The sequence below is a fragment of the Carettochelys insculpta genome, chromosome 1, assembly GCF_033958435.1.
Source record: "Carettochelys insculpta isolate YL-2023 chromosome 1, ASM3395843v1, whole genome shotgun sequence".
NCBI classification, from domain to species: Eukaryota; Metazoa; Chordata; order Testudines; family Carettochelyidae; genus Carettochelys; species Carettochelys insculpta.
Genome location: NC_134137.1, coordinates 304,069,078 through 304,092,311, shown reverse-complemented (window position 1 = coordinate 304,092,311; position 23,234 = coordinate 304,069,078). Strand labels below are relative to the sequence as shown.

The following is a 23,234-nucleotide window of genomic DNA, read 5'->3' as shown; positions in this document are numbered from 1 at the left end:
TGAATGACCTATTAAATGTCCAACTATATGCTCATTACCCCTTTACTTTTCTAACAGAATATGGAAAGGCATATACAGTAAATGCTTTCATATCTGGCATTCTATCATCCAGAACTCTCAAATAACTGGCATTTTAACAATAAGTAAATTTTAGTTACATTTTCCATAAGTACAGTATAGTGAAAATAAATCCAAATAAATCCAGCAAATACAGTATGTTTTCAGTATAAAATACTACTGTTGGTAAATAAAGTACTCTGCATGCATTTTTGTTTGTTTCTTAATATCTAATCTTGTTTTTCTTTGGTGTTATGCATTGCTAGTTATACCTCTTTATTGTCCAGAATATTTGAATATCCGGCAACCTCCCAGTCCCAGGGCTGCTGGATATGAAAGTTTATCATAGTCAACTTTATAAACTGTATTGGTAGCATGACTTTTAAGGACCTTTCAACAAGGTTGGGGGACAGCTAGCTCAGTGGTTTGAGCACCGGCCTACTCAACCCAGGATTCTGACCTCAATCATTGAGGAGGCCAGTTAGGGGTCTAGGGCAAATAGATCAATACAGGGAAAAAAATCAGTTAGGGATGGTGCTTGGTCCCACCAAGAGGGCAGGGGACTGGACTCAATGACCTCCAGAGATCCCTTCCAGCTCTATGAGATATGTATCTCTAAATAATCTTAATTTAACATTGGCAGAACCTTGCATTCAGAGATGACTATCTGAGTGGGAACAAACATCACCCGATCTGCCTGAGCAAAATAAACATAAGTCTTATGCTAGGCAGCTTGTAAGACACTTGAATGCCCCTGTTCAACTGATTTTTTAAAACTTACTCCATGATGTGTACTGCTAATTGCATTGGCATGCAGAGGGATCCACCAACACAGGCTGGGAATTTATAAAGTTGTTACATATCTAAAAGAAATCCTTTTGTAGATCAAATTGAAAGCCCTAATTACACAGACAATTTTGCTTAAGTATGCACTCTCAGTTGTGCCTTTTACTTGCATTTCTATGTAATGTGCTTAAAATTAGGCACATGCTGAAATCTTCAAATGTTTGGGGTCTTTAAGGAATTAGGATTATGCAATATATTTATTGATAGGCAAAAGGACTGGTTGTTTAAAGACAAATTCAATATATAAATAAAAGTCTATACTGTTAAAAATCTTTTCTGGAGACATATTCATGTAGCTTGAATTTTCTTATACACATGGATTCCATCTAGCAGAAATGTCTTCACAATCATTAATACTGGCCGGGAGAAATATTAGATCTTACATTTTAAAAAATCAACCGCCACAGAAGACACAAGAGTCCATATAGTATATTAGGTGTGAAAGATAGAAGCAAAAAGCCATGTCCTGAAAAGAGCTCAGGGAAGACAGAAGGATCCTGTACCTGTGCAAAGCCCACTGTCTGGAACGGGGCTTCATATGGGCACATGGACATGCATGGAGTTCACTATAGGCTGTGCATATCAAAGACACTATTTTGATATTTTTTAGTATATGAAATATTTAAATAGTAAAAAACACAGCTTTTTCACTCTGATTTGCCATCTTTAGTATCACAGTACCTAGGAGACCTACTCTTGGACCAGAGCCCCACAACTGTACATACTTTGGGGCAGGATCTATTTTTTGTCATTTTTGTGTAGCACTTAGACATTGATCATGACCCCATTGTGCTTCTAAGTGATATATAATAATAATTTGTATATCTCAGAACTAACCCAGGAGAGCATTATCATTTCCCAAGAAAAACTCAGAGCATCAATTTTGAGCGGATACCAAACATGATAAAATTCAGGCTTCTTTGGGTTTTTCCATGACTTGGACTTCATTTGAACACAAGCTCTAACAAGGGCACTAGTGCAGTGCTTTCCCATTCACCATGCCAATTATTCCTTCATAATAAGTGCACTAAATAGCCTCTAGGTGGCACATTAATTCTTTTACTTTTTATTTTAAGATGTTTTGTTCCCTTTAGCAAAATGATTCCTACAACAAGAATTTTTTAGTTAGGAGACAGACTCTCACACTATGCAGAAACTTTAAAGAACTTGTAACTTCCTCTATTTCCAGATGATGCAATGTCTGTTAAGTTTATTTTTATGGAAACATTATTTCCTTTGTGGTTAAATGTAAGACAGGACTACCTCAAGTTAAAGCAACAAACAGAAAACAAAATTAATTAATACAAACAATTACAAAACATAATACTGCAAAGTAAGTAGAAAAGTGCAAAAAAGGCTCAGAAGTGAGTGGTTCTAGGTGCCTGGGATACTTTTCAACACAATTTGGCTTAGGTTAAGTATCTTCTGAAATACTTTTGGTTTTAGTTACATTTGTTTAGATTAAGCATTTAATTCTACTTTGCACCAAGATTTTAATATAGGCAGTGCTTTTTTTGTGCCAATACTTGCCGATACAGTAGTCTCTCAACTTACGCACGGGTTATGTTCCTATGCACGCTTGCATAACTTCAATTTCATGTAAGTCAGGTGGGGCGGCTTTTTCCCCCCAGCGGAACACGCTTTCTGCAGCCAAGGAAGCAGCAGGTGCACTTGGAGCTCCTTTTGGAAGGTAAGTCCTGGGGTTGGGGGGGCAGCTGGGGAGGGTTAAGCCTGGCAGTGGGTTGGGGCCATGGGAGGGGGGAGGGGGTTAAGCCTGGGGTGGGTTAGGGCTGCAGTGGGGAAGGGGAGGTGGATTTGAGGTGGAGCTGTGTGCGGGGGGTAGAACTGGGGTGGCGGGGGGGTTGAACTGGAGCCATAAGTGAGGGTGGGGAGCTAGGCTGCAGAGGGGTTTGAACTGGGACTGGAGGGGTTGAGCCAGAGCCATGTGTGCGGTTGGTGAGCAAGGCTGTGGGGGAGCTGAACTGGGGCTGGGGAAGTTGAGCCAGAGCCATGCAAGGGTGTTGTGAGCCAAGCTATGGGGGGTTTGAACTAGGGCTGGTAGGGACTGACTTGGGGATGCACATGTGGGGCGGGGGTGAGCCAGAGCCATGCCTGAGCGGTGAACTGGGGCCACAGGGGACTTTGAATCAGCGTGGGGGGGGTTGAACTGGGGCCATGTGGGACCAGGAGAGTTGAGCCAGGGATGACAGGTAGTGGGATTTTGAGTTGCGCTTAAATCACGCATTTTGGGTGTTTACTATAGTGAGTACTCATACCTGGCAACCCCAGCCATAGGGCTGGCTTGGGGGATGGAGTGGGGAGCAGGGACCCATCTCAGTATGCGCTTTTTTTTTTCTTGTTTAGAATAAAAGCACAGGATATAGGATGCAATCTTGAGAGCTATTCCATGCAGATCAGGGATTCCCAACGTATGGGTCAGGACCCAAACATTAGTTGATTAGATTTGTTAAGGGTGGCTAGCAGCTAGGACCTGCATGTTGCTCTTGAGGAAGCCATTTGCAGCTCCTTAACACTCACACATCCAACAGCTATGTCTATCAATAGGGAAGCACTTGTGCATTATAAAGACAGCTTCTCCACCTTTGATATTCCTTGCTATCCCAGGCAAGCCACATAGTAGACTCCTGCAGTAATTTTTGCCCCCTCTACCTTCCCTGCTTTTGCCCCCTCCTTCTGTTCTATGTCGCTGATTTGTCAGTTTTCATTTTTTTTTGTTCATATCTCCCCTCAGGCTGAGTGTGACTCACCCAGCCCCTGCCTGAGTGTGACTTATCCAGCCCCCCATCACAGAATCACAGAGCTGGAAGGGACCTCAAGAGGTCATCGAGTCCAGCCCCCTGCACCAAGCACGATCAACCCAACTAAGTCATCCCAGCCTTGACTATGTCAAGCTGGGACTTAAAAACCTCTAGGTATGGAGATTCTACCACCTCCCTAGGCACTGCATTCCAGTGCTTCACCCCTCCTGGTGAAGTAGTTTTTCCTAATATCCAACCTACTCCTCTCCTTTCTATCCATCTTATAGTCCCTGGATCCAATCCATACTTCCTTAGCTTATGGGCAAGCGTGTTGTGAGAGACTGTATCAAAAGCCAGTTACCTCATCATAGATGCTAATCAGATTGGTTAGGCACGACTTGCCCTTGGTGAATCCATGTTGACTACTTTTGACCACGTTCCCCTCTTCCAAGTTCTCCAAAATGGATTCCTTGAGGATCCCTTCCATTATTTTCCCAGGTACTGAGGTAAGGCTGACCAGTCTATAGTTGCCTGGATTGTCCTTCTTTTCTTTTTTAAAGATAGGCAGTACATTTGCCTTTCTCCAGTCATCTGGGATCTCTTCCAATCTCCAAGAATCTTCAAAGATAGTGGCCAAAGGCTTGGCAATGACGTCTGCCAATTCCTTCAGTACCCTAGGGTGCATTAAATCCAGACCCATGGATTTGTGTACATCTAGTTTTTCTGAGTAGCTCTTAACTTGTTCCTTCACCACCAAAGGCTGCCCACCACCTTCACACACTGCATTGTCTAGCACCATAGTGTGGGAGCTGTCCTTGCCTGTGAAGACTGAGGAAAAAGAAACATTGAGCACTACAGCTTTTTTTACATCATGTCACTAGGTTACCTCTCTGATCCAGTAATGGCCCCACACCTTCACTGATAACCCTCTTATTGTTAACATGCCTGTAGAAACCATTCTTGTTACCCATCACATCCCTTGTCAGCTGCAGTTCCAATTGTGCCTTTGCTGACCTGGTTACTGTGCCTGCCTGAGTGTGACCCTCCAGCCCGAGTGTGACTCCCCAGCCTCCTCCAGCTCCTGAGTGTGACTCCCCCCAGCACCTCCAGCCTCTGAGTGTGGGTTTAAGCTCTGGGAGCTCGGGTGGGGGAGCAGTTTGGGGATGAGGATCTTTCCCCCAACCCAATTCAGATCAATTTTAATAAGAAAATAATTAACTATAATAAAGTGTTATTTTATTATTATTAATATATTTCCCTTTTTCTATGAAATAACTACTATGAATACATAAACATGGTGGCACAATTTTATATTTTTGCTTCAGGCACAAAATTAGCTAGTTACAGCGCTGCTCCCCCCACCCCACCCCCATTTGTTAATTGCCTTGGGTCACCAAGTCTTCCTGAATTGTCAAAATGAGCCCCCACCTGGAAAAGGCTGGGAATCACTGGACCATTTGTACTTCAGACTGGTGGTCTTGGGTCACTTTTACATCACATTGTTGGTTGCTCCTTCCAGTGCACAGATAGGTAGAAAATAGCACCTACAGAGTGGAGAGCAACAGAAAAGCGTATCCTGCTGGGAGAGATCCCACTGATTCCAATCAAATTTCTTCTTTGTAAATGGGGAAACCAGAGCTTTATTATTCTTTTTTTAAAAGTATTTTGAAAGGGAGCTGCAGTGAGAAAGGGTAAAGGCCGATAGGTGTGAGGAGCTGCTGTTGCCATGCTATTAGCACTATCAGCACTGCTATTAGCACTATTTACTGGATTATCTGAGTCATAACAAGTTCAGTGAAAGTTTGTGCTATTGCACAGGAGCGACTCAAAGTGTAACTCCCCCCCCCCCCCATCGGCCGAAGCGAAAAGAAAACCCGCTGAGAACTTAAAAATTGACTGGCAACTGGCCATGTATCCCAGTGAAGACTGCACCTGGCAATACACAGAACAGGAAGAGATCTCAGCCATGCCTGTAGGGGTTCCCATCACTCCCCGGTGACAGAACAGCCACCCGAAGCTCAGAACGGCACCTGGTGACAATCCTAGAACCTCACCAGACGCTGTGGGCCCGGCCCTGAGAGCTGGGAAAGGCGCGAGCCCTGGGCTGGGGCCACAGAGAGGCTGGAACTGACGGGGTTGCAGGATGCTGTGGGGGCTGCTGTGGGTGTGGGTGTGGCTGTGGGAGGGACACGGGGGCTGGGGACGCAGCTGGGAGGGGAAAGGGCGGCAGAGCAGCACCTCCTACTGAGGGCACCGGGCAGGCGGGGGCGCTAGCAGAACTGAGGCTCAGGTTCGCGCGCGGGGCCGCTCTTTCCCACGTGACTCTCAGCTCAGCCCGCCCAGGTTCCGCTCGCACTACCCCCTTCACCCCTCCTTTCAGGCAGCAGCCGTAAAGCACGACAGGAGACAGACGTGTCGCGCGGGCGGAAGTCGAGCTGTGCTTTGCGGCCCGGCTGCCCCTGGGAAGCGGCTGCGGAAGCCCCGCTCGCTCTTTTGCTGCTGCGATCGCTGGCGGAAGGTGAGTGTCCAGCCGCTCCGGGCCTATCCCCCCATCCCCCATCCCGGCCGCGCGCCGCTCACTGCCGTCTGTGTCTGTTGCAGGAGGAGCCATGCCGGCCAAGGGGCCTCTGCAGAGCGTCCAGGTCTTCGGGCGGAAGGTGAGCGAACGGGGGCAGCGCCTCTCCTCCCCGGCCGGGCCTGGCACTCCGCGTCCCCCGCAGCCTGATGGGAGATGTAGCCGGAGCCGTCCCTGTCCGATCGCGGCCGCTGCGCTGGGAGTGATCGGCCGAGGACCGTGGCGTGCGCTGGCACGTGCGCCTTGGTCCGCGCGCGCCTCGCAGCCTTTGCCTGCGCCTCGCGTGCAGTGGGGCCCCTCCCCCAGCGTTGGAAGTGCGCGTGGGGCGGCAGCGCCCCTTGATGTGAATGTAATATTTGCAGCGCGTCCCCCAGCGCCCCCGCACCGCCCTCGCCGCAAAAAGCCGCCCTCGCCGCATGGTGGTCTGAGGTGGTAGAAGGGGAAGCAAATGATTCTGTCTCCAGGGTCTCTCCAGCTCCGTCCATGATGGAGGCGGGCGGCTTGGCTGCTGCTAGTGAATCATGTCACACACTTTTCACGTGTATAGCACATTTTACGTGGTTTCACCAAAGCTGTTTCCGCCTACCTTTTCTTTTTTTTCGCTACTTGAAGACCCCATTTGATCTAGTATATTTCACCAATTTGTAGCAGTGGCTTTGCTTTAAATGGAAAAAAAAACCTTGAATGTGTTAATCCATTCTGAAATGGGATACACTAATCTCTAAAAGCACTTGTGCAGTTAGTATTATGCAAATAATAAAAAATGCCATGCTCACATATGCTTGCTCTTTCAGAAAACAGCTACTGCTGTTGCTCACTGCAAAAGAGGAAATGGTCTCATTAAAGTGAATGGAAGACCCCTGGAGATGATTGAGCCTAGAACCCTGCAGTACAAAGTAAGCACTTAATTTGATTTCTTTGGAAATTAGTATATTTTGGGGAACTGTATGCATGTGGAAGAGCAGGGGTGTTTTCTTGTTGTCGTGAGCTGTGTGCACACTAGCCCTAGAACTTCAGAAGGGGCATGGTAATTAACCTAATTGAAAGATGCTAGTGAGGCGCTTTGAAACCAAAAAGGAATAGGGGGATTTCAAAGTGCGTGGGGTCCTTTCAAAATGGATCCTGTGAAGATGACCTGTGCACAATCAAAAGCGGCACTTGCGAAGTGTAGTGGCCACTATTATGCTAATAAGGCACTGCATATTCATGGAAGTGCCTCATTAACATCTTTCAGTTAGGTTCATTATCATGCCTCTGTCATAGTTCTGGGGCTAGTGTAGACATAGCCATGAAGATGGGTGCTGGGTGATCTGTATCTTATTGCCTTGAAGTTTGTTAACTATAACTTTACTATTTGTACATTTGTCTATAATTTTAAATTTTGAAGCTGAATATTCAGGTTAAATAATAACTAAAGCCAAGTAATGTATTACTTGGAACGTTTTGATGAGTTTCTTTAAAATGTGTATATATAGTGTAGAATGCACGTTTTATAGTGTAGAGCTCTGTAAAAGTAGTATTAAACTTCCAAGTATTCCAGGACTTGGCATTTTTCATCTGTAAATTGGTGATAAATATGCTTCTTATTTGACATCTTCATGAATTTTCCTACAAAAGCTAAATAAAAACAAATCAACTACTGTGAACAATAAATATTTTAACAATAAATTTCTTGATATGATTTCAGATTAGGCCAAATTAAAATACTGGAAGTAATTTGTGATTTCACACTTTCCTGAGATGTCCTGCCAGTTTTTGTGATTTTACAATTATGTTTTCTTAATAAAGATGGTGCTTTGTGAAGAACCTACACAAAACCTTATGCAGGCATCAGTGAAATTAACTAGGAGTAGTAATGCTCATTGTATAAAGTAGGCAAATCCCCACCTTCCACCCCGGGGTGGGGGGGTCAAAAATCCTTCAAGTATTAGCTTAGAGGTGGGTGTGTCTTGAGTGTGAATACCACTTAGCTAAATGGGATTTAAACTTCTGTATGGGTTAGGTGTTTTTCTAAGTTTTACTAGTGACATTTTCTGTAATAATTTAGTAATTTTCATCAGTGTTGATGGGAGCAAAGCCTACATGTTGATATCTGTTAATCTTCCTCAGATCTAATTTCATTAATTTTAATACTACCTAGTTTTCATAAAGCATGTCAGTCAGTCTTAAAGCACTTTGCAAGATATTATTATTTCTTACGTTTGGGGGGAACCAAGGCACTGGAAGTTGAAGCGACTTGACTAAGGCCAGTCAGCAGCAGAGCTGTGACAAAAATCCCAGTCTCAGGCAGTGCTCTTGTCCACTAGTGACTGGACCATGTTGCCTCAGTGGCTTTAATTAAATTGCCTTAGTGTGTGCATTGTAAATTCAAGACTCCTAGCACCAAACATTTTGTAAGTCCATCCTTAGAAACCTCGCGCACAACATTCTGATTGTTGCTTTTCATCATAAATATGTTCTCATAATGCATGTAATATGCATGTTTTTCTTAGCTGCTTGAACCTGTTCTCCTCCTGGGGAAGGAACGCTTTGCTGGTGTTGACATCAGAGTCCGTGTCAAGGGTGGTGGCCATGTAGCACAAATCTACGGTAAGATTCTTGTGCAGTATTATTGTATGGGCTGGAATAGATTAAGCTACTTTATTATCTACTTTGAACTAATTAGTAAGAAATTATAAATATTTTATCAGGGCATAAGCAACATCTGTAGTGTAAAACTTCAGCTACACATATTAGTTTTGTATATCTGTATCAACTGCCCTCATATGTATACACGAATGATCTTTGTGGAAATGGTCTGTATGGAACTGCATTAGCATTTTCCTCTTCCAGTTATACATAAATGAGATTTTGTGGATTAGTGAAGGTATCATTGATTCTTCCATCAAAGATTTTTGTCTCAAGTTTAAACGGCGTTTACTTACTATGCTGCAAAGTCAAGCAGTTACTTTCTCAGATAAAATTGGTCAAATAAAAATTTTAGAATCAAAACTGGCCTTGTAAGTTATTCACATTTGTCAGAGGACAATATAGCTTTGCACTGCTTCTGGTTAAGGCCTGTGTACATTTATTAAGCAGATATGACTCACAGTGAACAAGAAGAGGTAGCTGTTAATCCAGATTTTCACCAGTGTTAGTTATCCGTTCTGACATTTTGAAGTCTTTTTTTTTTTTAAAGGGTGTGATCTGAGGTGGAAGATGCATGACACAAAATGGTTTGATGTGGTTTAATCATTACATTTAGAACTTTTTTCATTTATCACATTAATTTCTTCCAACTTCTCCCCTCACCCAAAAATGAAACAAACAAAATCCCGAACGACAACAACAAACACCCCCCCCCCCTTTTTCCATGTTATATGTGTAAACCTGTAATTATTGGATATTATTGCTAACATGTCTTTTTCCTCAACAGCAATTCGTCAGTCTATTTCCAAAGCATTGGTGGCTTATTATCAGAAATGTAAGTTGGTTTTGATTTTCTTTTACTAGCCTTTTTGAGGCATTGAGCTTCAGACATTAAGTGCTATATACAGAAGACTAATGGGTGGAGGTTATTGAATATGTCATAAATATGATTTCTTTTTTAGATGTTGATGAAGCTTCCAAAAAGGAAATCAAGGACATCTTAATCCAGTATGATAGAACCCTGCTGGTTGCAGATCCACGTCGTTGCGAGTCCAAGAAGTTTGGTGGACCTGGTGCCCGTGCACGCTACCAGAAGTCTTACCGTTAAAATTGTTCTTTACCCTTGTGCCTTGCAAAAAATGTGAGGAACAATAAATATTTCAGGTTTCTAAATCTAGTATTTGTTTATATTGGATAAAAGTAGGGGTTTTTTTCCCCCCCTTCTTCAGTGTACTTCCATTAAGGGTTGGGAGAGTTTTGCTAGTCACGTACATTATTAGTGTAAGAGAGCTAATGTAAAAGGAGAAAAACAAACAAACAGTGCTGGTGTCTAGGAATAAAGAAACCCCCTATGTTGCTGTCAGATGTATCTTTTTCTTTGTTTCAAACAATATATGCCTCTCCTGTGCTGTGCTCCATGTATTCTTGACAAACTACTAATCTAGCAGCAGAGTTTCTAAAATTGTTATCCCAGGGAAATTAAAAGATCTTATCTCAGGCCTCCTTGAAACCATGACCAAATAGAATGCCCTCAAGGACCATCTACATAGCTGCATTATTGCTGTTTTGGAGCCCGAAGAGGATGTTTCTTTCTTTTGAAAAAATATGTCCAGTGTATGCATGTTGAAGTGCCAGACTTCGTGAAATATGCATATGTTAATGTGAATTCTTGAGTTTATATTCAAGACTAGAAAAACATTATTTTATACACTTAAAATGATTTACAGATGCTGATCATTGAGATAAAGGTCTTTACTGTGAAGTGCTTTAATACTAACATTACTACACAGAGATGCGGTAAGAATGATCAACACATAAGTATGTTGTTTACACCAACTCCTCTGTACTGGTTTGAAAATAAAGATGTTTCCATCTCACAAGATAGGGGAGGCTATTCCAAGTCTTGAAAGTACATCTGTGAGTTCTGGGAGTGACTAAAAACTGACGCATGGGGATTAGTTTGGAGAGTAATCTAGTTCAGTGGTTCCCCACTTCTGGTAGGTACGCAGATTAACAGAGGGTACATCATCTCCTCTTGGTATTTGCCTCGTTTTACAGCAGGCAATATAAAAAGCCTTCAAGAAGTCAGTACAAACTAAAATTTCACATACAGGTTAAACTGCTGTACATACTATATCCTGAAATGAAAGGACAATATATACCAATTGGTTTATAATTACATGGTAACAATGCAAAACTTTTACAGTAATAGTGTGCTGTGACACCTTGGTAGGGTTATCTGAATGTTCAAAAAAGAGGACACCCCTGAGAATCTATGTACCAACTCCAGTATAAATGTACTATATGTACTACAACACATTAATACAGTATGGCTGTTTCTACACGGGCAAGATCTTCTAGAAGAATAGTGCCTTCTGGAAAGTCTAATGAGTGTCTGCACATGTAAGGTGCTCTTCTGGAAGAAGGCACCCCATCTTCTGCGCCGTTTCTACGCAGGCCACTTTCTTTGAAAGTGGCATGGTAATACGTGGCCCGAAATATGCTAATGAGGCATAGATGCAAATTCCTTGTGCCTCATTAGCATAATATCACATGATTTGGAGTCCAGAAGACCCGAAAATTTTTGGGAAGAAAGGGCATCCAGAAGAAGGACTTCCTTCCAGAAGATCCCCCGGGGGCCACAATTCTACACGGCGTTTTGGAGTCCTTAACGGTCTTCAGGAAGAGGGCCTTCTTCCAGAAGCATCTTCTGGAAGAAGGCATGTGTAGATGCTCCTGGACCGCTTCTTCTGAAAGAAGCGGTCTTACATGGCGGCAGCCCACTGGAGACCAGGAAAGGTTTAGGTGACCCCAGTGGCCCTCTATGGTCTCCAGGTCCTGCAGCTTTTAAAGCTGCAAGGACCTGGAGGCCCTGTGGCAGGAAGCTTGATAGTGTGCGATGTGCAAGGCTGCCTGCCACACTCCCCTAAGGCCCTGCAGTGTCCCGCAAGCCCTGACCTGCAGAGATGGCCAGCACCCCACACTGCTCAGGGGAGCCCCAGGAACCCAGACGAGGGCAGCCAAGACCCTGACCAGGCTCCAAAATGGAGGGCCCCCTTCTGGACTGAGGCAGAGCTCCAGGACCTCCTGGTGCTCTGGTGTGATGAGGTACTTCAGGATGCCAGTGGCCACCAGAGGAATGCCCCAGCCTTTGCCTGCCTCACCCAGGGCCTGGCTGCCTGTGACCCCTTCCCCCAACACCAGAGCAAGTCAGGTGCAAGGTGAAGGAGCTGGGGCAGGAGTACATGCGGGCCCAGGACATGCTTTCGGATCTGGCCATGCCCTTGCCAGCTGCCCCTTCTACTGGGAGCTTCGGAACCTCCTGGCTGTGGATGATACCTCTCCACCCTGTGCCACCATGAAGACAGCTGCTCCTGTGCCCCCTGCTGCACTGGAGGAGGAGGAGGAGGAGGGATCTGCCACTGTGAATGTCCCATCTGAAGGGGAGTCCGCAGATGGGTCTCTCATCATCGCGCTGCCCTGCACTGCCAGCAGCTAGGCCCCCTCCAGTCGGGCATCACCCGACATATATGAGGTCACCTCGGGTAAGTGTGCACCGTGGCAAAGCACAGTGGGGGAGGGGGACAACTGGACCCAGGCCCCGAAGCCCAAAAGCCCATCCCCGGTCAGGGCCCAGGGCACACCCATGCCTGCGGGCAGTGCCCAGCTCCCTTTCCCATGGAGTGCCACCTGAGCTTGCTGAGGCCCCCACGGGCAGCATAGCTGCATCCAGAACCCCCCCATGGCCAAGCCCCCCCAGCCTACAAGTCTGTTGCAAGGGTGGGCCGTCATGGACAGTGCCCAGGCCCTGGCACCTTGCCCCAGGGGCCACCGTGGCGAGTGCATGCAGGCCTGCATGGCGGTCTCCCTTGCCACATGCCTGTCCCCTGGGTCTGTGGAGGGGGTAACCAGCTGGGGAGACGGGCCATGCCACCCAGGTCCCAGATGTGGCATTGATTCCCCCCTCTACCTCCACCCTCTCTTAACAGCGGCACCATCCAAAGGCTGGGGCAGCCAGATGAGGAGCCTGCCAGCCCTGTCCAGGCTGGAGGACCCAGCAGCCCATCAGCTGTGCCCAGACCATCCCCCACGGTGCGGAAGCCACGGGTGCACCAGACCAGGCACAACTGCCGTGAGGATGAGGTCACAGCCTAAACCGCGGTCCTTCGCCACCCTCGCTGAAAGATGGCTGGCCCTTGACGAGGCCAAGCTTTGATGGAGGCAGGACACCTGGGGGGATGTGGTGGGGATGCTCTGCACTGTGGGCGGGACCCTAGTGGGCCAGCATCCAGCCCCCCCCAGCTGTTCCTCCTGCAGGCTCCCCCTGCTGCCCCCCCCGCAGTCCCCCCTTCTGGCCCCTCGGCTGCTCTCATCCCCCCAGCCCATGACCCTGAGGCCCTGGCTGCCCTACTGCCCCCAAGCCTGCCCGATGCTGCTTTGAGGGCCCTCGCAGCATGGCTTGTGGCCACAGTGGGCCCTGTGGCAGCTCCCCTGAGCCATGACCCACCCTCCAGCCCCATCACTGAGGTTGGACCAGGTGCTGACCCGCCCTACCTGCTGGTGCTTCCGGCCCCATCAGTGCCGCACAGGGGACCAGGCATTTGGGGTGGGTGGGGCATCTGTGGGTGCCGGGGCTTGCAGCCTTCCACCCCATTCCTTGATTAGGGTCCACACCATTCCTGCTCCAGTTCCTGTCCAAGTTCAAGTGCCCCTGTCCCCTTACCCCCATGTGTATAGTTTGCTCTGTATGAGGTTTTAGTTATTTTTATTATTCCCTATTTACTATTTACATTGGTCACTGTTGTTAAAAGTTGAGGATTAAATATGTTTACATTTTGCACCCCCTGTGTCCCTTAGTACTGTGGGGGAGGGTGGGGTGTTGTGGGGGGTGCACATGGGGGTGTGTGTAGGGAGGCCTGTGGGGAGGGGTGAGGGGGTTAGTACCCTCGGCTGAATGCCTCATGAAACACCCCCTGGATCTGGAGCCCATCATGGTCGAGCTGCCCGTCGGGGGCCACAGTGGGCTGCTGGTAGCAGGGGGTCCAGTTCCACCATCCAGCCCTGGGGCCGGGTCCCCTCATGTGCCCTGATGAGGGTGTGGAGCGTGCTGCAGGTGGCCGTGACCTGCGGGACATTCTCTACCCCCACATCAAGGCGCATGAGGAGACACCTGAACTCTGCCTTCAGACAGCCGAATGCGCACTCGACGGGATACTGGGCCCATGTGAGCTGGGCATTAAATAGCTTCTGGGATGGCGTGAGGTGGCCTGTGTATGGGTGCATCCACCAGGGCTTGAGTGGGTAGGCCGGGTCACCCATGAGGCAGAGAGGCATAACAACGTCCCCAACGGCGCGCTTCTGCTGGGGCATGAATGTCCCAGCCTCCATCCTGTGGAGCAGGGTGGAATTCTGTAGGATATGCGCATCATGTGCCCTGCCCGGCCAGCCGACGTACTTCCCACGGGCGTCTATTACCTCCTGGAGCACAATGGAGTGGTATCTCTTGCGGTTGACATATCGGTCACCACTGTGGTCCAGGGCCCCGAGGGGATATGCATCCCATCAATCGCTCTGAAGCACTGGGGGAGCCCTGAGCGCAGTGAAGCCCTCAACAACTGCATCAAGGTCCCCGATGCGCACCAGCCACCACACTAGTACATGGTTGATGGCCCTCATGACCTGCAGGGGAATGGGACTGGGTGCATTCATGGGCATACACAGAGGGGTCCCTGCCCTGTTTCCTTTCTACCCCCTCCCTCCCTACCAGTCCCCGCCTGCTGGGGGACCCCTCCGGCAGTGGCCATGTGGTATCCCCTTTGGGCTAGGCCTGCCCGCCCTTCTGGCCCTGCTCCCTCCCAATTAGTGCCTGGAGTCCCCCAAGCCCACTGGCCCTCTCCCTCCCTCTGGTGGGGCAGGGTCTGGGGCAGGGCTTACCTGGAGGATGATGGCCCTGACAGTGGATGTGCCCACCCCGAACTGCTGCCCAATGCATCTATAGCTGTCCAGGGTGGCCAGTTTCTATAGGGTGATGGCCATGTGCTTCTCCAGGGAGAGGGCCAGCCTCATCCAGGTATCCTGGTGTCGTAGCATGGGGACGAGCCAGCTGCAGATCTCCAGGAAGGTTTCTTTCTTTATCCGCAGGTTCTGCAGGCAGTGGTCGTTTTCCCACTCCCCCATGACGACCCTGTCCCACCAGTCTGTGCTGGTGGCATGGGTCCAGACGCACTGGACCGGCTGGAGGGGGCCCGGCAGGGGTGATGGGGGTTCAGGACCCACGGGCCTGGACCTCTGTCTCCACAGGATGCTGAGGAGGGCGGCCAGAAGGATGGCTAGCCTGTGGGTGAGGGCACATCTGCTGGCCTGGGGCTGGGGGATCCATGCCTACCGGTCAGCTCGCACTGTACAGGGACCTGGGTCTGGCTTGCTGTGCACAGATATGGCTGGCCTCAGCTGCATGTGCAGGGAGGGGCTGTTTGGGTGGGGCCCTTTAAGGGGCTGTGGGGCCGGCAGCCCCAGAAGGGCTGCCTGGCTGTGCAACCCTGTCCACGTCGTTTCCTGCCCTGTTCTTCCAGATGAGTGCCAGTGCATATATAGATGTGCTCTTCTGGAAGAAGAGGTGGTTCTTTCAGGGGCCTGTTTGCTGTGTAGATGCAGAGGATCTTCTGGAAGACATCTGGAGGATCATCTTCTGGAAAAAAGTGCCATGTGTAGACACGGCCCATGAGTTGGTAAATACGCATACAGATATATTGCCTCTCAGAGGTATCCTCTTTTTGCAATATAGTAATCCTGTGTGATTTGGGTATTTTTGCCTGATTTTTGTAAGCATGTAACTTGTGAATGAGGTGAAATTTGGGATTAGACAAATCAGTCACTGGAAAGGGCCACAGTAATCTGAAAAGTTTGAGTGCCACTGATGTAGATGGTAGAGGTGTGTACACTACCTGACAGGAGGAACCTGGAGATAATACAGAAGTTGCTTCTGTTTAAGTAGTTGAAGAAAGGTACGAGGAACCCTTGAGGAGGAACTCTTTTCCAATGCCAAAGTTTGGGAAACTGAGGTATCAGTCATATATGTCTAGCAACAATCATGTAAGCTTGACAAACAGGAGCTTAAGTACGTAGTAGAGCTCCTATGCATGGGAACAGCTCTGGGTTATTTCAGCCATGGGTGGAAAAGAATATAGGCTGACCAGTAGAGCAGGGGCAAGCAAACTTCTTCGGTGGGCCCCGCTCTTTGTCCCTGTAGTCAGTAGGGTCCACCTAACTGTCAGAGCCAAGCTGATGGAAATGTTGGTTATGGTCATATGAAAAAAACAGCCAACTTTTCGGCCTGTGAAAGAAAATCTATGTAAAATGTAAAGGTGCTAATTGGCATGTAAATGGGAATACACATACATAAAAACAGTAACATATTTCAACATTTTTAATAAGCTAGAGACTCCGCACCTGATCACGCTGTACTACCCGTATGAAATTTTGCATGCCCTGCAATAGAGAGTCTAGATTCTTTTAGAAAAATACAATTTTTTCTTATTCCCCAACAGGCAACAGTGAGGCCTCTTGGTACACACATCCTACAAAAATCCCCGTCCTTCCATCTTCGTACTTTGTGCCCCTGTTTCCTGGCCACCAGCTACTAAATACACTGCCTTTGCTGAGTGAGTTGTTGTACATTATTGTCAAATGATTTTTAATACACTAGATTTATGCACTTGTATTTGCAGAATTTTTTTGTTTTTTTAACCTTAAACATGTACCAGTCTGGTCTTAATATTTTCTGAAAGAGCTCTTGCATGTCTGAGAATGAACTAAAACATTTTAGAGGAAGGGGTAGGGTGTGAAATTGTTAATTAAGATTTATTTTTTTAAATAAACAATGTTAAATAGTGGTAGCACAAATGGAGTAAAACTATGCTAATTAGATCCTGGTCTGATTTGATAGGTACTCGGTCTCTGATGATCTGAATAATTTTCCAGTCAAAGTTATGTGTTCCAGAGTGGATAAGACCTGAATTTTAAATACAATTAGAATATGAAAATTCATTTTTTTCCCTCATGCTTCAGAGATGAAGGAGGAATGCAGGCAAGCAAAAAGCCCATTTTTGTTTCCTTTTTGCATGTCTACTGTGAGCTCCTGGCAACTTGTCTGTCAGACTTGCCTTTTATTTTTCTTTTGTTTTTTGTCACAAATCAAATGAACAATATACCTAATTTTCCTTTAGAAGTTTTTATTCTGCATTATTTGTGTTCTGACTGATCTCTTTTGTGAGATGTTCTCTGGTTTCTTTTTCTGTGTATCCTTTGACCTGTGAAACTTCTCATCACCCCATGTAGGGATACAGGATTGGTAAGTTAGAACACTGGAGCTCATCCAGGTATCTTCTGAGGGGGTTGTTGATGAATGATGAGCTATTATAGTTCCTGGGCCATAAAATCTCTGGCACCATGTTTCTAGGCTTAAGTTTTTTTTTTTTTTTTGTTTTTTTTTTAAAGGCTGAGATGTGGAAATGAAATCTGGATATATTATATGGCGGTGCAGAACATACTGCCTCCAGGTCATTTCTTTAAACTGAGAAGCCCTTAACCATAACAAAAATGAATCAAAGTGCTTTCTAAAGTGGATGTTGATCTCATGAAAATCTGTTAATTGCTGCACTGATGTCACATCAAACTGATTTTGTCAACACAATGTAAAATGTAAACATTACTTGATGTGTACTGGGAGCTACTAGATGCAAGAGAGTTCATGTTTATTCAGTGATTATCGAATGGTTAACCACTTGAGGGAATTTAGTTTTGTTTTCCAAAATGCTACAAGTGCACTGGTGTGAGCTAAGCGTGTAAAAGCAAGGTGGAAATAGGATGCAGTCACGAGACCTCTGTTTTAAATATTTATTCATTCTGTCCTGCTGCTTACCTTCAGTAGAGGAGTGACCGATGAAAAGTGTTTTCCTACTCCCAAGAGGAAGTTGAGCTGGCATGGGGACTGCTTTACCAACTCACTGCCACAGTGTGGTCCTCCTCAACTAGGCCTTACCAGCAACAAGTCACATAAGACCAGAAGGTAGTCCCCCACCATGAATGAGGATGAACTAGAAATTGGAGAAGTCCTGGTTCAGCTTGGCCACACCCAATCCCAGGGCCTCATGAACTGCAGGAGAAGTAAGCCTGGGAGGCAGAACAGGGGACTGGAAGCTGCTGTGGAAACCTGGCTCTTGCCTAGTTGGTCCACCTGATGCTGGGACTTACAAACTGGTCTACGCCATGAAAACTTCTGTGTGCCACTGGTTTCAACCATGTGGGGAGAGCGAAACTTGTGCATGCTAGGGAATTACTGTCTCCCAGTATGCAGGAGGCCCTTGGAGGAAGGGGGTGGGGTGTGCTTAGGGGAGGTGGTGGGAAGGGGTGTGGTTTTGGAGGTAGGTGTGGGCTGATCTGGGGGGAAGGATGGCTTGGGGATTTGCAAAAAAACCCAAAAAAGTCAAAATTGGAGGCCTTGGGTTTGAGAACCTCTGTTCCAGGTTCCTATGACTTTTGTTGCTCTTTGTTTTGCCAAAAGTCTATGTCTCTGGTAATACAGTCACCAGACATGAACGCAGTTTTACAGATGCAGTTGTATTAGACTCATAGGCCGTGTCTACACTACAGCGGTCCTTCGAAAGATGTTTTTCTGGAAGTGATCTTCTGAAAAAACATCTTTCGAAAGATGTGTCCACTCACAAAAATTAGGGTAGAAAAATTGATCCGCTCTTTTGATAGAGAGCGTCCACACCCACTCTTTCAAAAGAACGAATTAAGGATCGAAAAATCTGGTGCCATGAAGACTGCTCTTTTGAAAGAAGGGCCTGAGGAGCATCTACACGTTTTTTTTCAAAAGAAGTTTTCAAACGGAGTGCTATTCCTGATCTGGGAGAGGAAAAGGGCTTCCGGAAGAAGAATCGTGTTCTTTCAATTTCAGATCAAAAGAGCACATTTTGTGTTTAGATGCTCCATGTGGTCTTTTGAAAAAAGGCTGGATTTTCCCAAAGAACTTGCTAGTGTTGGATGCAGCCATAGAGAGGAGGATTATTGCTATACTGCTATATGATGTGGTTGTGTCTGTGTTTTGAAGCTCTCACCTGCATGTGCTGGTTGACATTCCATGATACTTTCAGGATAGAGTTACTGGTGTGTATGCAACACACAAGGAAGTTGTGTCTAGGCCCTGTTCTTTTTCCAGATGAGAATTTTAAAATTCAGGTAAATAACAGCTTCAAAGTGGAGAAGTCTCCCCATATTTTCATGGTTGTAGGGATGAAAAAATAATCCTTGGGTAAGAGTGCACAGATTATAAGAATCCCTGAGAACCAGGCTGTGGAAGAGATGAGGAATGATGAAAGAAAATCAATCCCAAAATGGCTAGCACTGAAGTCAAGGTGAAAAGGAATTGCCAGCATAGGAACAGTGATGTGAGAGGAAGAGAATAGATATGCAAGTAAAGAGAGGAAGAAGAGTGAAAGACGAGTACGTGACCACCTCCTCAAATTTCATACTTGCAAGTAGCTCTGTTTTATAACACACAGTGGTATGTTTCATTTGAGGAGCTTTGTATTCATAAGAATTTCATCTCTCACCAATACTTCTCTGAAGATTCTGTAAAATTACCAGATCATGAACTTACTGATATGCACCAAATCCTTCTTCTCACCTACACATAGAATAATTGCCAAGTGGCTGACTAAATAGTGTCTGTTTAGGATCAAACCTAACAAAGTATTTTGTACGGTCCAGCTCTTCGTAGGCAGAAGTCCCTTCATAAGTGGCTTCCTTTCCTGGCAGTGACCAGAGGTGCAAAGACATGGATAACAACTTTCTTACTCCTACAGGATCTTTTTTCCAGGTGAATGCTGGAGTGTAGATGGCACAAAAATTACCCCTTTGGTCAATCAAAATATACCACTGATGGGCCCAGGAAAATTTCCCATGCAGTTCTTGCCAGCAGAGTCAGGAACACCAAGGCAAGGTCTTCATTTGGAAGTGTGGGGCAGGTAGGAGGTGGGAAGGGTTGTAGGGAAGCAGGTCTTGCACTTCAGTTGATTCCCCTAGAACAGGGGTGAGCAAACTTTATACCTTTTTGTCCCTGTAACTGGCAGGGCCCCCTCAATCCATGTAATGTGATCCCAACAGACATAAATTTTGGCTATGTTCATATGAAAAAAAAATTGTCGCTGTAAGATGTAGAATGTAAAAATTTTATGAATCGGTATATAAATTTGAATACACAGACACAAAAACAGTAACATACTTCAACATTTGTAATGAGATGGATGAATCTGAGACCCAGCAGCCAATTGTGCAGCTCCCCACTTACAAACTTGGGGCCTGCCCCTCCCTTTACTCACCCCTGCTCTAGAAGATGAGATGTAAATGCAATAACAGGGACACAAGGTGGACAGATAAGCAGAACATTTAAAATGATTTTCTTACTATTTATAAAACACCAAAATGTGGAGGAATACATCAAAGAATTTGTTATTCAAAAATTATATTAATTGCTAAGAGTCAGCTATAAAGATTAGATGGCTGCAAGGTACAGTAAACTCTTTCATATCTGGCATTCTGTTACCCAAACTCTCAAATAACTGGAATTTTAGCCATAAGTAAATATTAGTTACCTTTTCCATAAGTACGGTATGGTGAAAGTAAATACAAATAAATACAGCAAATACAGTATACGTTTACAGTGTATAATACTACATACTGCGCCTACAATTTTTTTTCCTTAGTATCTAATCTTGTTTTACTTTACTGTTATGCATTGCTAGGTATACCTCTCTATTGCCCAGGATATTTGAATACCCACCAACCTCCCGGTCCCGAGGCTGCCGGATATGAAAGAGTTTACTGTACTCTATCTGGGGCTACAGTTTAATTCAACATGAAAAGAGAAGCAGGTGTAAACTGTGGTAGCCTGTCCAGCGATATAGCTTTGTAGCTCCAGTTCCTGCCATGGCTTCTTGGTTGTTTCTGTGTGGAGTTCAGTTGCATTTGAACTATAAAGTTTTAAGCAGCTTGGGGCCTGCCTTTTTGAAATACTGCATCTCTCTCCACTCCTGTTTGCCTGACTTTTAGTCCATGAAGGCACTCACCTGGAGGGATAAAGGAAAGGGAACTGCTGGTGGGGGCATCTTCCATGCAAGTCCCTCAACTTCTGAATTCACTTAGGTTTAAAATAGTCTCCCAGCACCACCTAATACATTATTTTGTTAGTCTTTAAAGTGCTGCCTGGCTGCTGTTTTGGTTTGTTAAGATACAGACTAACAAGACTCCCTCTCTGTTACTTTCCAGCCTTTGATTAGAGATATGCTACATGTTGTTGGTTTTGGGGAGTAGGGCATGCCATGGGGATTGCATTGGTGGCTCATTATCAGTACAGCTCTGGTTGGGATAGTAATCTGGTTATTCTAAGGTTATCATATGACAAAGAGGACACCGCTAAGACGGAGTCTTATCTGTATCAAAATCTATCGATTCACATTGTATTAATGTACTATAGAGACTATAACAGATAACACCACATGAGACAATAGATACTGATGCAGTATGCTCCCTCTCAGGGGTGTCCTCTTTTTCTCTTTGGAGGAAGTTGGGTTTATCTCCTAAACATATAAAGATGCAAAGGGCCCACCCTACTTCATGTGTAAACAATGGGTTAAAAGTCATTTTGAGTTGTACACCTGTCTGGGATCCAAGTGCCAATTCTTAAGATTTTACTGTAGCATTTTCTTTCTGTCCCCCTTTCTAAATCTGTCCTGTGTGAAAGAGCCAGGATAAGGAGAAACAGGCTAATTATGGTACTGTCAAAAGCACAAAGTAATTCAAAAAAGTTTCTCTAATCTCTAATGGTTTACTTACATGCACTATAATTGTACAATATATGCTATTCAGTTACAACAATCTTGGGTGTCGCCTGTTATCAGTAAACAAACAAGCAAAAACAAGCCCCCCAAACAGTGATCCCTGCAAGTATTCTTTGAAAACAATTTCTCAGCATCATATTTTCATACCTACATCATATCATATATCTACAGAAATAATCAGCATTCTTTACTACATACACATAAGATGCTTTACATAAAAATAAAAGGTAATTGGTGAAATCCCTGTCCCACTGAAGTTAATGAAAAAACTCCTATTAATTGGGCCAGAAAGGTACCCCCACCCGCTTTAAAAGCAATTAATTTGAAGGTAAAATTACTAGGGTAGTTGTAGTGTTAGTTTAAATTAGTAGCGTCTTTCCTTTCTTGACATAAGGGCTACGTCTAAATTGCAGGCACCTGTCGGGAGTCCAGAGGTCACCTAACAGAAGTCTACCACTCCTGGAGCCTTCTGCCAACTCTGGTCATCCCCATTCCACAAGGAAGAAGGGATGTCTCAGCACAGGAGGGCTTTCCTGACATTTGGTCCTGTGAGGACAGGCCAAATGTCAGGAAAGCCTCTCCCAACAGAGCTGTCAGCAGAATATAAGCAAACGTGTTGTGCAATTTGCATGTCTTTTGCCGACAGAGCTCTTCAATTTAGACATAGGCTAGGTTTTGATGAGTATAGTTAAGAGGATGGAAAAAAAATCCAAAAAATTTACAGCCCTAATATTTTTCCTTTTCTGTCATATATGAAATTTTAAAACACATTTTATTACAAAATTAACAAAGTTTCTGGACATTTTTGTGATGTCATCAGAATTTTACAAGAAAATAATACCTTATTTGCTTCCTTTAGGTATTTAAAAGCCAGCTAATTTCACCAATGTCTCTTATTTATTTTGAATACTTCAGTACGTTAGTCAATAAAACAATTTAGTTAAATGTTCCGAAAGAACATTGCTGTAAGTTTTCATTTTAATAAATAAAAGGTAGAAAGGGCAGCAATTTTAATTGGCACAAGTTAAAAAATCCACAAATATGAAACGACTGTTTGAAAAATCATTCAGAGCAACATGACATGGCAAAATTTCTCTCCATGTCATTATGCGTGAATATTATAAAGGGTTGATTCAGTCCAGAAGACGAATAAGCCTTGCAGGTCTAGTGTAGGTGTAACTAATACAGACTCTGGTAAGGAGTTACCATGCATTACTAATGAGAGAAGCATAGCCAAAAAGTTGTATGCAACATTTAACTGAGCTCCAGAAGCTAGATGTGGCTAGGAAGCTGGATATTTCTTTTTTCTTGTCACCCCTATTTTTTTTTTTTACTTTGCATTATTTAAAGTACTCTGATATCTAAATTTATAAAATATTTAAACATTCTAGAGACACACCTAAGATGCCATCATCATAGTCAAGGCCACCAATTTGGATACCTTTCATACTAAGAAGCTATACTGAA

At 45.2% G+C, this 23,234-nt stretch overlaps 1 protein-coding gene across 1 annotated transcript; it reads left to right on the top strand.

Annotated features, from left to right (window-relative positions):
• The first annotated feature begins 6,111 nt into the window (after nt 1–6,111).
• Nucleotides 6,112–10,228, top strand: RPS16 (ribosomal protein S16). Its single transcript, XM_075012326.1, has 6 exons — nt 6,112–6,180; nt 6,264–6,319; nt 7,032–7,133; nt 8,730–8,826; nt 9,653–9,700; nt 9,828–10,228. The coding sequence occupies exons 2-6, from the start codon at nt 6,272–6,274 to the stop codon at nt 9,971–9,973; spliced, it is 441 nt and encodes a 146-aa protein (XP_074868427.1). The 5' UTR covers nt 6,112–6,180; nt 6,264–6,271; the 3' UTR covers nt 9,974–10,228.
• Nucleotides 10,229–23,234: the final 13,006 nt, after the last annotated feature.

Bases quoted from the DNA above. Each gene is read 5' to 3' on its own strand.
- RPS16 (XM_075012326.1), top strand. From the start codon at position 6,272: ATGCCGGCCAAGGGGCCTCTGCAGAGCGTCCAGGTCTTCGGGCGGAAG. The intron at 7,134-8,729 runs GTAAGCACTTAA...TGTTTTTCTTAG, and splicing joins CTAGAACCCTGCAGTACAAA to CTGCTTGAACCTGTTCTCCT. The intron at 8,827-9,652 runs GTAAGATTCTTG...TTTCCTCAACAG, and splicing joins CCATGTAGCACAAATCTACG to CAATTCGTCAGTCTATTTCC.